Raw genomic sequence first — 14,615 nt, forward strand, 5'->3', positions numbered from 1 at the left:
GAAATTGTTCACTTTATTAATGTAACTTCTGTTCACCATTCACTACACTTGCCTATACTGTAACTTCTGTTCCATACTGTAATTCAAACCTCATTTTAAAACACTCACTCCATTTTGTAAAAGCTTCCTCCAACCTTCATTTTTGCAAACCCTGCTGTAATCTTATTAGTTTAGTTTAGATGTGTGAATGAGGTATGTATGAATGATGGAATCAACCTCTAGCCCCAGCCTGTCCTGATGAGATAAAGTTCAAATACCAACGGCTGAAGACCTAGAAAACAGCCCTAAACAAAGTAAGAAGCATCCACCCTAAAAAGAAAAGGACAACAGAACAACAGAAGGAAGATCAAAGCCAGGTCCAAGGCTAAAAGTCACACTTGCAATTGATGGGTGATCAATCTAAACCCAGAGGCAGCGTGACACAGCAAGACCTATAGACTTTGAATCCAAACTAAAAGCCTATAAAAAAGAAGGGTGAGATGAGAGACTCTGGGTAACATTCTGCTGCCAACATGGAAGAACATCGGTGCCTGCCCAACAGAGATCCAGCTCAGCCTTGTGCCCAGCTTTCCTGGCCAGTTAGCTGCCACAAGCTACGAACCCAAGCTGCAAAATCAAGCCATGAACTTAAGCTATCTTCAGGACTGGTAACTATGCAGCAGCTGCAGAACACCTGATGAATGTGTGTGTGTGTGTATAGGTATTAGGTATAATGTGAATGTGTGTGTGTGTGTGTGTATAGGTAATAGGTATAATGTGTGTGTATAAGAATTAAGATATTAGTTATTAGTCATAAATTGTTATCATAATAAATGTGGCATCTTTGCCTTGTCCCCTTTAATAAGATCCTGCTGGTTTTTACTGGTCTAATATAATTGGTATAAGAAGGGTAAGCCCCTGGTGGGCTGTGAGATGCTTTGTTTACCTGAGCATCCACAGGTACGGCTGCTCGCAGCTTCCAGTGGGTGTGGTTCACCGCTCCCGGCCAATGGGAGCTGCGGGAAGTGGTGGCCTGGCTTGCGCCGCTTCCCGCAGCTCCCATTGGCCAGGAACGGCAAACTGCAGCCACTGGGAGCTGCAAGCGGACATACCTGCACACGCTCAGGTAAACAAAGTGTCTCGTGATCTGCCAGGGGCTTACCCTGAGTAAGCCATGAACCAAGTTTGGGAACCTCTGCTAAAGACCAATGTTGGCACAAGAACAATTGGGTATAAACAGATCATGAACAAATGAATTCTGGAAATTAGAAGAAGGTTTCTAACATTACAGGGCTGAGATTGTGGGGGAAAACTACTTAATTCATTTTAAGAGTGAGTTGGACACATTTGGGAATGTGATTGTATGACAGGACTGTTAGTGAGGCAGAGGGCAAGGCTCAGCAGCCCTTGGGCTCATTTCCAGTTTGTCTTATGTTCCTAAAAGATAAGCTTCATGGTTTCATGCAGCCACCTGCAGGGATCAGGAAGGAATCCCACCCTCTAATGTGTTCTCTGTGTGTGTATACATATATGTGTTGGTCTCCTTCCTCTGAGGCAGTGTTTCCCAAACTTGGGACATCGCTTGTGTAGGGAAAGCCCCTGGCATGCTGGGCCAGTTTTTTACCTGTCCCATCCACAGGTCCGGCTGATCACGGCTCCCACTGGCCATGGTTAGCTGCTCCAGGCCAATGGGACGTGCTGGCTGCCACTTCAGTAGCTCCCATTGGCCTGGAGCAGTGAACCGCGGCCAGTGGGAGCCGTGATTGGCCAAACCTGCAGATGTGGCAGATAAACAAACCGGCCCAGCCCGCCAGGGGCTTTCCCTACACAAGTGGCGTCCCAAGTTTGGGAAACATTTCTCTGAAGTATCAGGGATGGCTACATGTAGATAGAGTTTGGACATTGGCCAGGATGGGCTAGGGCTCTGAGGTGATACTGGGCATTTTCTCTCTCCGGTGCTCAGCTGGCCGGTTCTTGCTCATATGCTCAGAGTCTAGCTGATCACTATATGTGGGGTCTGGAAGGCATTTTCCCCCAGGTCAGAGTGCCAGTGACATTGTGGGGTTTTCACTTTTCTCTGCAGCCTGTGGGCATGAGTCACTTGCCAGGATTATCTGAGTATATCTCACTTTAGTGATTTTCCTGCCATTGCAGGAGCCTCATGTACTGGTGTGCCTTGGTCTTGTCTATTCTCTGCTTATGACACGTAACAGCCCAATCTTCTGCAGGCTGTAATACTTTGATCTAATTTTAGTTTAGTACGTGGGTGCTGGGTCATATTGATGGCCTGTGGAATACAGGAGGTCAGACTAGATAACCTTAAACTCTATTACTTTATATAAGATACAAAGAATGATATTTTTAAATATTTTGTTATAAATACAGCTTCAAGAAGTTTGTGTTGATCTTACCATCTTCCCTGAATGTACACACATATAATGCAATACTAACTGAGGAAGCTACAGTATTTGCCAAGTCATAAGAATGGTGTTTGTCTCCGTTTTGCTTTTTAGTGAATACCAACACACTAAGAAAAACTTTTCATTTCCTTTTTCACATGTGTAGTCCATGAGCGGTAACAGCTCTTAACATGCTAAATGCATTCCTGGACTGAGTGAAATGCATATCAACAAGCAGAATGCCCAAGAGCTGTTTCGGTGATACTGGTTTTCCTGACGCTGACTCCTGTTTAGTGGACTAGAAAGGGGCAATACCATACCTTAATATCATCTTGTTAGTATTGCAGTACTGCCCAAAGGCCCTAATCAGGGTCAAGGTCACATTTTGCTAGGTTCTGTACAAATGCATATGCAAAGAGTCCCTGGCCCTCAGAATTTACAATATAAAACATAAAAATGTGGCAGCAGAAGAAAATAGAATGAGAATAAGGGAAGAGAGAACTACAATATGTAGGTACTTAAAGTTATGTTCATGTCTTGGTTGCTTCCACTTCATGTAAATATGGAGTATGTATTAGGACACGGACACACAAAAACTATGTGTATATAAATAGATGAAAATGGAGAGATAAATTATGCTCACACAAAAATTAAACATGTAGAAGGTTTGTGAATGCAAATTCAACCCAACTGCTCAAGACTCCTTCCATAAAAAGGGTTTTATTAGAGAACTAATTAAAATTGTATATAAGCCAAGAGCCTAACGTATGTTCTTGAGCATGTGGTTTCTGACTTGGGTGGGAGATGGTTCCAGTAAATGAGAATGCACAGTTATGCCAAAACTCTTTCTTTGTCCTTAAGTTTTATAACAAACATTTATTTGCTCTTTTGGGGGTTGGGTGTAACGGTGAATATGCTAGATGTATATCTAGTCAAGTTATCAGAATATTTGAATTAGGTTTTGTTTTTCACTCTGCAGTGTCAGCTATCTGCGACTGGTCATGTCCCAAGGGGCATAAAATATATGTGTATCAAATAAGAGAAAGTTATTGGGGTTATCAGAGAGTTATATCTCAAATGCAGATACTATGGCATTTTAAAGGAGATTAGTGTAGATCAAGGGTCTCAAACTGGGGTCGTGACCCTTTGGGGATCTCAAGGTTACTACATGGGGAGTCAGGAGCTATCAGCCTCCACCCACAAACCCGCTTCACCTCCAGCATATATAATATAAATAAATATAAAATATATTAAATATATAAAAAATGTGTTTTTATTTATAAGGGGGGGTTGCACTCGTAGGTTTGCTGAAAATCACGTAAAAAATTTCCATTAATACCAGAGTTAAAATAAATTTTGGAAAAGGCTAGTTTAGCTTTTGTTGATAAGGCAGTAAATATTTCATTACAGAAACTGAAAACAGCATACACAGTTTTCAAAAGGAGAGTGTCCTTTCTATAACACCTCAAATAACTTATTCAATTTAAACATAAGAATGACATTCAGGTTTCACTTAAGATTGTTTCAATCTAAAAATTATAAGTATGTGCAGACAGAAGAAGGTTCTAATCTGATGTCCTAGTAACCACAGTATCTCAGCCAAATATGTTGGCTTATCGAGAACCAACTCTTGTGCCCCATGACTGCTTTTTTTTATTACTTGCAGCAGCTCCTAGTCTTAGCTTTGGCACTGAGTTAAAAAGAAATCTATTGGTCTTGACAACACACACTCTCTACCACTAATAATGCTGATCTTTTTGTGCAATCCTATTTAAATTTAAAAAAAAAAATATGCATCACGAAAGGATTCCTAACTTACAGGCTGCTGAAATGATGACAACTTGTCTTAATGATAACTGCTGTCAAACACTTCAACTAACCTCCTTCCCAGGATCATTTGCAATTTTGAAGTACACTTTCAGTATAGTTGGAAAATTTGTTACTCTCTGATGAGCAAGCATGGATACTGAAAGTGTAGACTTACAGATTTTGTTAAAGGTGCACATAATAGTTTTTTGGAGAACAAATTCTTCTCCTATTTTGCTGCAACAAGTATTGATCTTGGGCCTGATCCATGGTCCACTGAAACCAATGGCAATCTTTCCATTGATATTCATAGGCTATGAATTAAGCCAATGGAGTCCAATCCTACTCCCATTGTGTTAATGGTAGATTGACTTCAATGGGAGTTGAGGTCACTCAGCCCTTTGGAAAACCAGGCCCTAAGACAGAATGGACTTTAGAAGTAGACAGCAATAGAATCAATTAAACAAATGGATCAATTAAACAGATGGCTAACAATATTTTGAAAGGGGAATTAAAGCATAAGAATGGCCACACTGAGTCAAGACCAATGGTCCATCTAGCCCAATATCCTGTATTCTGACAGTGACCAATGCCAGACACTTCAAAGGGAATGAACTGAACAGGACAATCATCAACTTATCCATTTCCTGTCATCCAGTCCCAAGGTCTGAGAGTCAGAGGTTTAGGGACACCCAGAGCATGGGACTGCATCCCTGACTATAGTGTCTAATAGTCATTGATGAACCTAGTCTCTGTTAACATATATAATTCTTTCTTTAATCCAGATCTAAATTTTGCTTTCACAACATCCCCTGGTAATGAGTTTCACAGTTCGATCATGCATTGTGTGAAAAAAATATTTCCTTTGTTTGTTCTGATGTCTATTAACATCAAGCAAAATGCAGCTACATATACATTGAATCTATAGTTATTATGCTATACTGTACTGTGCAGAGCGGGTAGATTAGCTCCTTATATTGCCCAAGACACATGATATTCTCTTTCCTTGACCAGGCACATCATTTGAATCAATCATGATTGGACCCTTCTGGCTTCTCTTGGACTTTCTTAAAATATAATGTCTTTATTAGATTTCATTACCATAACTTTTTCTCATATTTAAATTTCCCATTGATTTTAATTAATTTCTCCCTAAGCTCAGGACCTTGGAGAGCTTAGGTTTAAAAAAATTGGGGGAGGGAGAAGAAAGAAAAGAGACAGAGGCTTCTTCACCAGGTGGGATTTCCCAAGTTCTCACAGCTATAATTAAAAGTCATTCTAGTTCCAGCTGATGGATTGACACAAATATGTCTCAGAAGAAAACAGAGTAATGCATAAATGCTTAATGACTCATATTCAAAACTTACAATTTTTTTTAAAGTCAGGTGACAAGGACAAGGCAGATTCAGACAATGCCTGAGTATTTGAAGGCTATATATATATATATAAAATTGCCTTTTGACAGATTAGAGGTGGTAGCAGCAAGCTGCAGATCTGAATGTCAGGGCTATAGCGACACTAACAGATAATTACCATCTCCACAAATATCTGTGAATGGAATCACTTGTTTTAATACAGATAAGTTTAGTGTAAAAGTTAGAGGGCTGGTATGAGAGATATGATAAATGTGGTCATGATAGAAAACAATTTTTAATTTAGTATGCCCTATCAATCTAGATAGCCCATGAATATTTACCATTAATTCAGTAGGCTGGAACAGAGAGAGAGAGAGAAAGAAAGAAAAGGAAAAATAGAAGCTTTGACCTAAACAATGACTGTTAAAGAAAGAGAACCTTCAGCAGTTTCAATAAGAACAAATTTTATAGGCAAGCTAAACTGGTGGCTGCATGGGAAACACGTTTGGGAAACCATTAGAAACTAAAGTCATGTTCCTGTTGTTTTATTTTTTTTATAAGACAAATGGTAACAATTCCCAATATGTACTGCTGTTTTCTAGATTACACATGAAAAATGTGCGACATTAGTGGGCTAAAATTGAAACATTTACTGAAATTCAAAACAAGCCTGTTTGATCACATCATACTTCTCAGCAGGGATACCATTTGCGGGGTGCTAAGTGGGGCATATAAGAAGCTAACACGAGTTGTGAGTGTAATGAACTAAAATTAATGGCTTATATAAAAGAAATGTTGTGTCCATTATTTTTAGGATAATCTTAATGAAGATGTCACCTGTCCAGAACAGAAGTGTCCAGATTTTAATTCTCTTTTCATATCTCAGTGTTCAGACACAGGACAGAAAAGGTAAGTTCTTATAGCTATTACTGTTGCAGCCATTCAATCCAACTGTATTAAAGTGATGGTTCTTACATTTTGCACCTTATCCCAAAGAGCTAATTTCTTCTGACTCATGTTTCCCAGAGAATTTTTTTACTAAGAGAAACAGCTCCTATTTCTAACTCCTCTTCCACTGAAACCATTTTCCAGCTCTATAAAGCTTGCTCAATGTTTAAGTGTAGTTTCAGTAAAAATTCTGTATGAAATATAATTCTTTTAAATACTGAAGAATTCAGTTAATATTTCTAGTATACATTGAACATAACAACTTTGTACCCACAACATGATGAAATGGTATTACAATTAATAGAAACACTAATAGGCCATTAATCTAACTCATACATTTGAAGTCAGATAGTCAATTAAATTGAAAATAAATTACTTAATATGCAGCAGTCTCATTTTAAACTGTTGGGTATTGTTGCAGCGGAGTATTACTCTTGCCTTTTTCCCCATGCATGGCCCAATATCCATGGTGCTCAGCACCTCTGAAAATCAGCTCATCAGAGTCAATCACATGGAAAATTATTTTTAGCAACTGGTATTTTTTGTTGGAGGATTATAAATGTAAAAATTATCTGAAATCATTATTATCTCTCATGAAAATACTACAAAAAGTGCAGAGCTCTTCTTCAGGTCTGGGAAACTAACTCAGAGTGTCACTGCTAAATACAAGCATCTTAACAGGAGAAGTATAAGAGTTTTGTGTGAGCTCAAAAGCTTGTCTCACCAACAGAATTTGGTCCAATAAAAGATATTACCTTACCCATCTTGTCTCTCTGATAGCGTGGGACCAACACGGCTACACCAATACTGCATATACTAGTGCAGTCATTTACCTAGATCATGAGGAAATAGTTCAGGCCTACATTTGTTATATCTATCCTTCTATGTAATATGTATTTAGTTTTTCTCTTTATAGCTATTATCAACAATATCATACTCCTTACTAGACTATAAAGTAGGAGAAGAGACAGAAAAACCATTTAGGGTCTCACTTATGCTACAACATTAAAAAATAAACAATAATGATGATAACAATACATTAATATTTAATAATAAAATAATAATGAATCATAAATACCATGAAGGTACTGAGAACAGCTTATCGTATATATATTTATATCAATATCATAAGGACATAAAATCCATAAGAGCATAAAATCCATGTTACCTTTCTCAATATGTATTCTTTTTGTCTCATGTCCAACCTCATGACCAGCCAGATCACCTTCTTTAGGGCCAGGTAGGACGTTAGGTGATAAGCCCATCAGCATCTGGTTCATGGATAGCCCATTCTGATGTACCGCTGCTAGTCATAGACACAGAGACAGAAAACCAACAATAATATTAACACACATACACTAACTTACAATAATTTTGACAATATTACTCATGTCTGTATTTTTTTAGATACTGTCTCAATTGTACAAGAAAACTAATAACCTTAATGTCATTTAATTAGTAATATTAAATCCACTCAGAGGGAGCCCCTTTTCCCCACTCATTCTTTCGATTCAATGCTTCATTTAAAGCTGCTAACTTTGGCATCTTGGGTTGCACAGCATGTTTCAAAACACTACACAAGAGCTAAAACTCAGGACGAAGTACTATTGGAGAAGCTTCATGAGAGATGAATAAGATTTTTAAATTTGATTTGACAAATGTGCATATTAGTATCCTAAATTCCATAGGCTAAAAGCACTGATGCCTCTCATGTAAGAAAGCAAATACACCATAGAGAATAATCTTGAAATGGTAGGCAGACTGGCTAGCTAGTCTGGTAGGTCCTTTCCATATCTAATTTCTATTGTCTCCATTCAGCCGGCCCCTAAACCCAGCCTTCTGAGGCACAAAAGCCAGAGAATCCCATATAAGCCAGTTGGGCAAGAGGCTGACATATTCTGACAAAAAAACTAGCCCAGAAAGCAATGGCAAAAACAAATAACCTAAGAATGAGGTTCAGGGAACTCCTGTAGATTAGCTCTCCACTCCTTTCTCGGATTGATCCCTATTTCTCAAGCAGCCATCTTGCTCCTGCAGGTACCACACATGGAGAAGCAGTTATTAGAAATAGGATGCGGGGTGGCAAGTGGAACAGGATTAGGTGTTTTATTTTAAAATTTAAAAAATTGTCTGCAGTGACTGAGGAACTCTATTACCCCAGGGACAATATGGAGAGCTTCAGACCTCTGCTGCTATTCTGTGACTATGGGATTTACCACAGAATCCAGGCATTGTTGTAATATTTTGCTCTACAATCTACAATTTCATTTTTAAAAACTGTTTTGTTACTCATGGTTATGAAAATAATCTTGAAAATATGATTCAAGTCTAAACCAATATAGTGTTAACTTCCTGAGTCTGCAGAAAGTCTGAAACAGCCATCTAATGTGTTTATCTAATTAGAATCCCAAAATGCCTCCCTATGTTTACACAGGAGCTAAAAATCTCAACTGTCTCTTATTAAGGGACCAAAACCTTCAGTTTCACCAACTGACAACTTCAGCAATGCAGTGATGTGTTAATACAAAAGTCTGCAACCTAGCAAAAAATGAAAAGGTGTGGACAGGGTTAAATAAATTGAATTTAATATGCATAAAATAATATGGTCTAAACCTTCAATTTCCAGGCTGCTGAACTGGAGTACCTCAGATTCCAGGGATCCACAAATCCTAGTCATGGAACTTTCACAACAATTTCACCAAATTTCACAGTTTAATTTGATTCTATCCCTTGTGAGTTCTGAAGTGAAAATATTACTTGTATCACATTTCCCATCCTAACGTTTGTGCAGATTTTTTTAAAATGTATTTCACCTAGAATTGTTTTTTTTTAAAACTGAACTATCCCATAAAATGTCACTTCTGAAGTCAGCTTTAATATAGAAGTCCAGCTAGGGTAACAGGATTAAGTAAAACTGTAAAATACATAAATGTGTCACAGTTTATATATGTTCAATTCTGAAACTAGTCTAGCAAATTGCTTTCTCACTTCTATTCTGTTTCATAGTTTATATCTTTATGCTTAATATGACATAATGGCAGTTTTCATCAATACCTATTAATGAAGCATCATACATTACGATACTGTAAACTGGGGAACTTAATGTTGGGCAATAGCTATTGCAGCTGAACTTCAGAACATACTACATCTAGATCTAATTAGAATTAAGGTATTTTGATTAGAAAAAAATAGCTTAACTTAATCAAATTTAAAATGTTGACAAGGAGAAGAATGTGACCTACGGATTCTGTCTGACGAACTCTCAGTCCGTGCAGGTGAGCTGGACACACTGCTGCTTCGATGAGATGACGGATGGCTGCCAGGTCTTCGACCTTCTTCAAGGGAAGGAGCAGGAGACGGACTGTCTGGAACACGTTCCTACACTCCCCAAAAAACAAGATAACCAATTAAAGACAACAGCTCTCCTATTTATTAAACATCATTTTCTCCACAGGAGCTCTGTTATTTGAGCAATATTTAATCCCACTCTGCTCAGTTACTCTTGTTTATTTCTGGGGTTGAGCTCTCCAGGACTTGTGGTATGGGATTTTCAGAGAAAGGTTCATACCTCTAGAACACCAGAGCCTGACTTCTATAATGCAGCAAAAGACTTAACCATTGAGTCAGGCTTTTTCACTGACTCTTTCAACTATATTTAACAGCAGCTTGTTTTTTATGTCATGGAGTTATGTTTGAAAAAAAATGTATTTTGGCTGTTTTAAGTGATTGCAGTAACCAGTATCGTGAGAAAGTGGATGCTATTATAATTTTATAAATAAATAAGGGCAACACTGTGACATCCTTACTCATGTGTTGAGAACCTTACTCCTCAGATGGTCACATTCATTTCAATGGGACTATCGGATGAGTAAAATACTCACAATCTGGCACTAAATAAATAAAATAGCTACAGCAGAAAGCTTTTGACATACTAACTAGTTGCAGAGAAAATGTATTGTGTTCATAGGAACTCAATATTTTTTGAATGAATCCTTTCTGAAATAGGTTGGGCCTGTGTTGGTAAAAAAAATCTGTACTGGAAGTTAATATAAGAATCAGAAATATCTGATATTTATGCAGCTTTGGTGCAGAAAGACTGAACAAAGGGAGGTGAGTGTTGCTACTAGAGAAGGAGAAGTTACTTACCTGTATGGTAACTGGGAGTTCTTTGAGATGCTTTAATGCTCCACCTTAGCTTGTGCACGTGCCCTTACACACTTGATCAGAGATTTTAGTTAGCTGTGCCTGCATTAAACATATCCTCATGCTCCAGTGTGAGGGTATAGAAGGAGGGCAGACCACCACTCCAGTTCCTTTTCAACCATAAAGTTGAAGTAAGACTTCACATCAGAGGAGAATGAGGTTGGGTGGTGGAGCACCCATAGAAACAAAACATCTTGAAGAACTCCAGTTATTGTACAGATAAATAACGTCTCCTCTTTTTTTTTTCCCTCACTAAATTTAAAGGAACTATCACAGGCCCTGATCCCGCTTTCACTGAAATGAACAGAAAGGCTGCCATTGACTTAAATGGGAGTTGGATCAGACTGAAAGTGTGTAAAGTTAAGCACGTGTTTTAATCTTTTCAGGATCAGGGCCTAAATAAACAGGGTGAAATCCTGGCCCCATTCACTTCACTGAAGCTAGGATTTCACTGCAGATTTTCAGAGGAACTCAGTTCCCAATTAGTCACTTAAACAAGTGATTAGATTTCCAAAAAGTGCTTGGAACCCTACAGCTCCCTTTGTGACTAACTTTTCTGCTTGACTTACAGACCCCCAAAGGAGTTTAAATAAAGGTATATAACGTATTTTAGGTTTAAAAAAATTATAGGAAAAAAATTCCATTTAAAGAAGTTTATCATTCATTGAGGATGCTATTTTATTTCTAAATATCCATTTAAAAGTTCTTTCAAGTACTCTCTATATTTGACTTTTCTCAGAGATACATTAATTGAGCAGATCATTTCATTTTCTCTCACTGAAAGTCAGGATTTCCTGAATAATCCTGATCAGAAATTTGACAAAAAACAGAAACTTAATTTTTCCGTATTGCTTTCCAACCAATTTTATTTCTGACATAATTCAATAATACAACTTCTGTTTGCGTTAGTAGCACACATGAAAGATTGCTGCCGTTAATGCATATGAGCCTCTTGCAGAAAGAGCATGCTGTTCTTTCTTAAACCCCAGAAAGAATTTCCAACCGCTCTGATTGTGACTGTACAGCACACATAGTAGCTGGATGAACATTTGGTTTGGTAGCTGGATGAACATTTGGTTTGGTGAATGCATTCCAAAAGAAATGAACAACACATCTATCTATACTAATCAATAAAACTGCTCAGGTTAAAGTTTACTGTGAATGTTTGCTATGCAGGCTGTCGTGATTGCACAGGGACTCAATGGGCCTATTAATGGACAGGGTAAGGACCTTTTAGAACAATGTATCAAGACATTTAAGTGGATTCCACTTTAATAGTCTCTATTTTTTAAGTTAAAAACATTGATGAGGAAAGTTTAACTGCATCATAGCTCTAGGCTTATTATGAGTTTGATTGTGTTTATATGCCCATGAACCAAGTAGTCAAGTGGAGGATTAGAATGCAGATGTTCTCAGAACATAGAAGATACATTTCTTTAGATTTAGGAGGATTTAAGTATTCACAGTGTACAGATTTGGTATAAATTGAAACAGACCATATCTAATAATTTAATTTAATATATAATTTCACAGTTTGGCATACAATGTATTGGTCTTTGAAGGGTTTCATTAAAATGAAATCCAGTGAACATATAAGATTTGAATACAGAGTTTCAGAGTAAATTAATTTATTTAAACCACTTAATTTGCTTACCCTATTTATTTATGTGTGCTATTACAGCATATATTATAAGAGGCAGACAGCAGAAGAAATGCATAGGACTAACTAATATAATTATTACTGAAACAAACCAGATAATAAGTTTTATTCACATGTAATAAGACATAGTAAGAGAAAGTCTATGATGGAACTATGTAAACTGGGTTTATCAGTTCATTTGTGGAATACTCTTTAACCTCAACAGACAAGGGACTGAACTATGCTTAGGCAAGAGTATAATTAATGTAATACCTCAGCTCAATGCTTTCTAGTTTTGCTTTGAATCTCCACCAATCAATAATATACAATCTCTTGTAATTTTCTGTCTTTATTAAAGCTAGCTGCAATAATAAATGGAAATGCTAGTAATAATCAATTTAAATACTCCGTTGCTCTAAAAAGGGCATACGAATAAACTAATGGTGCTGGAATATCAACATAGGAATGTTATTCTATCCTTTCACCAGGGTGTTTGTGGAGAAAAAGATGGATGTAGGTAAACTTACATTTCAAAAACACTTTATTTTAAAAACTTTTTAAAAAGGAAATTTATAAAAATATGTTCAGTTAATAAATCAGACTAGACTTCAACAAAATACACTCTCATAGCTGTCTTTTGACTGATGTGAAATACTACTTTGGGACCAATAGGTCTAAATTAGAGGAAGAAGAGTCAAAACTTCCTGAATTTTAATCCTGGCTCTGGAAGTGACTCTTTCCAGGGCCTTGTGAATGTCTTGCGTCTACGCATTTTTTTTTCTAAAATGTATTCCCATCCTTTATCAATTCAACTCCACTGAAGTATAGACCAAGCTGCAGGCTGTGGCTGACACTCTGTTCCCACCATTGCTATAAAAGAGGGACATTTTCCAGTGGCAAAATCTGTGGGTGTCTAATGCACTAGTGGGCAACCTGCAGCCAGCACATCCCTGCATCCCACACCGCTTCCTGCAGCTCACAGTGGCTGGAAATGGTGAACTTGCAGCCACTGGTTCCTACGGCCAGCTGTGCAAATGTAAACAAACTATCTGGTGGCCTTCCGCTGGTTGCCCATCACTACTCCAATGCATACCAGAAGCTTTACTAAAAGCCAGGTATATTGGGGAAGATTCTCTTCCACACTCTACTACCTCTGAGTCATTTAGGTCCAAGTCATAGACTCATAGCTAAGGATTCCAAAGCCGGTCCTGACCTCTCACTTGGAACTTCCAGAACAGTGAGAGAGTCAGGGACCTAGCGGAGACATGCCAAGGGCAGGAGAGATTGTATATCATTGCAGTGCTGTGAACTCCAGCAATCTCCTTTTGATAGATGGTCCTTTGGAGAACATTGCTAGCTGGCACATGTTAGAAAAACCTCCATGCGGAAGACCAGGCAACTATAACTATCTCCTTAATGGCCACAGATGCTCCCTCCTGTGATATGCTGGCCCATTATATGTACTACTTTCACTTCTAGCATTCATTTTCTGGTTCTACCCAAAAGAGAATTAACTTTGTCGAGCAAGAGCCACCAATTCAATGGCATTTCTAAAAACTTATCACCACAAAATTGTACTGTATTACCAAAAGCCAGTGAAATTTGTTAAAAAGAAACAGTCAGCTCTCCAACTTTATAATTAGGCCATAAGCCTCTATCCTGGAGCATGCAGGTGGATTTCTCTTCTACTCTGGTTATTTAGGATTTGCTTCATACCCCTTTAAAATTGAGTATTGCTCATGATTCTAGATGTTTAATTATTTGTTTTCTTTGGATATTTACTGCATTATTTTATTGGTAATAAATGTTAGATATAAGGGTTTGTAATTACCAGGATCACTCTTATTTCCATCTTTAATGATCACTGAACATTTGCTTTTTATCTGGTTATCTGTAACCTCCCACATTTCTTTTTTGTGGCTATTGAGAAATGTTTGGCATATGTTCTTTTTCTCCAATCCTGCCTGGCAACGGAAAGACAGGCTTACAGACAGGTTTCACTGAGAAGGAAACCAGAGGCAAAGATTTGTCTAATCTATCATATGTAGCACATAAACCCCACTCTGCCCTCTTCTTTTCAGCCTTACAGAATTCTAGAAAGCATTGATCTAGCCAGGGATCCAGCAACTCTTCTGGGCATTTTAGGATACCTTTTAAACTATTAGCTATTAGTAGTATGACATAACTTTGCCTACAAGCACCCCTAAAGTCAAATACAATAAGGGCCTGCTCTTCAAAATAGCTCAGCTCTCATTTAGGCACCAAAATAAGAGGCCAGATTTTCAA

General features: G+C 37.8%; 1 protein-coding gene across 3 annotated transcripts in view; it reads right to left on the reverse strand.

Moving 5' to 3' along the window:
• The window catches only part of DACH1 (dachshund family transcription factor 1), a 489,790-nt gene that overhangs the window by 128,240 nt on the left and 346,935 nt on the right, over nucleotides 1-14,615 (reverse strand). For 2 of the 3 annotated variants that reach the window (XM_030566381.1, XM_030566371.1), the window contains 2 exons: nucleotides 9,730-9,865; nucleotides 7,656-7,793 (listed from right to left, as the gene is read on the reverse strand). In XM_030566381.1, coding sequence (XP_030422241.1) covers nucleotides 7,656-7,793; nucleotides 9,730-9,865 — 274 coding nt within the window. The remainder of the gene's footprint in view (nucleotides 1-7,655; nucleotides 7,794-9,729; nucleotides 9,866-14,615) is intronic. The other variant, XM_030566391.1, reaches the window with a different exon arrangement.

The sequence above is a fragment of the Gopherus evgoodei genome, chromosome 1 (genome assembly GCF_007399415.2).
Source record: "Gopherus evgoodei ecotype Sinaloan lineage chromosome 1, rGopEvg1_v1.p, whole genome shotgun sequence".
In the NCBI taxonomy this organism is placed as follows: Eukaryota; Metazoa; Chordata; order Testudines; family Testudinidae; genus Gopherus; species Gopherus evgoodei.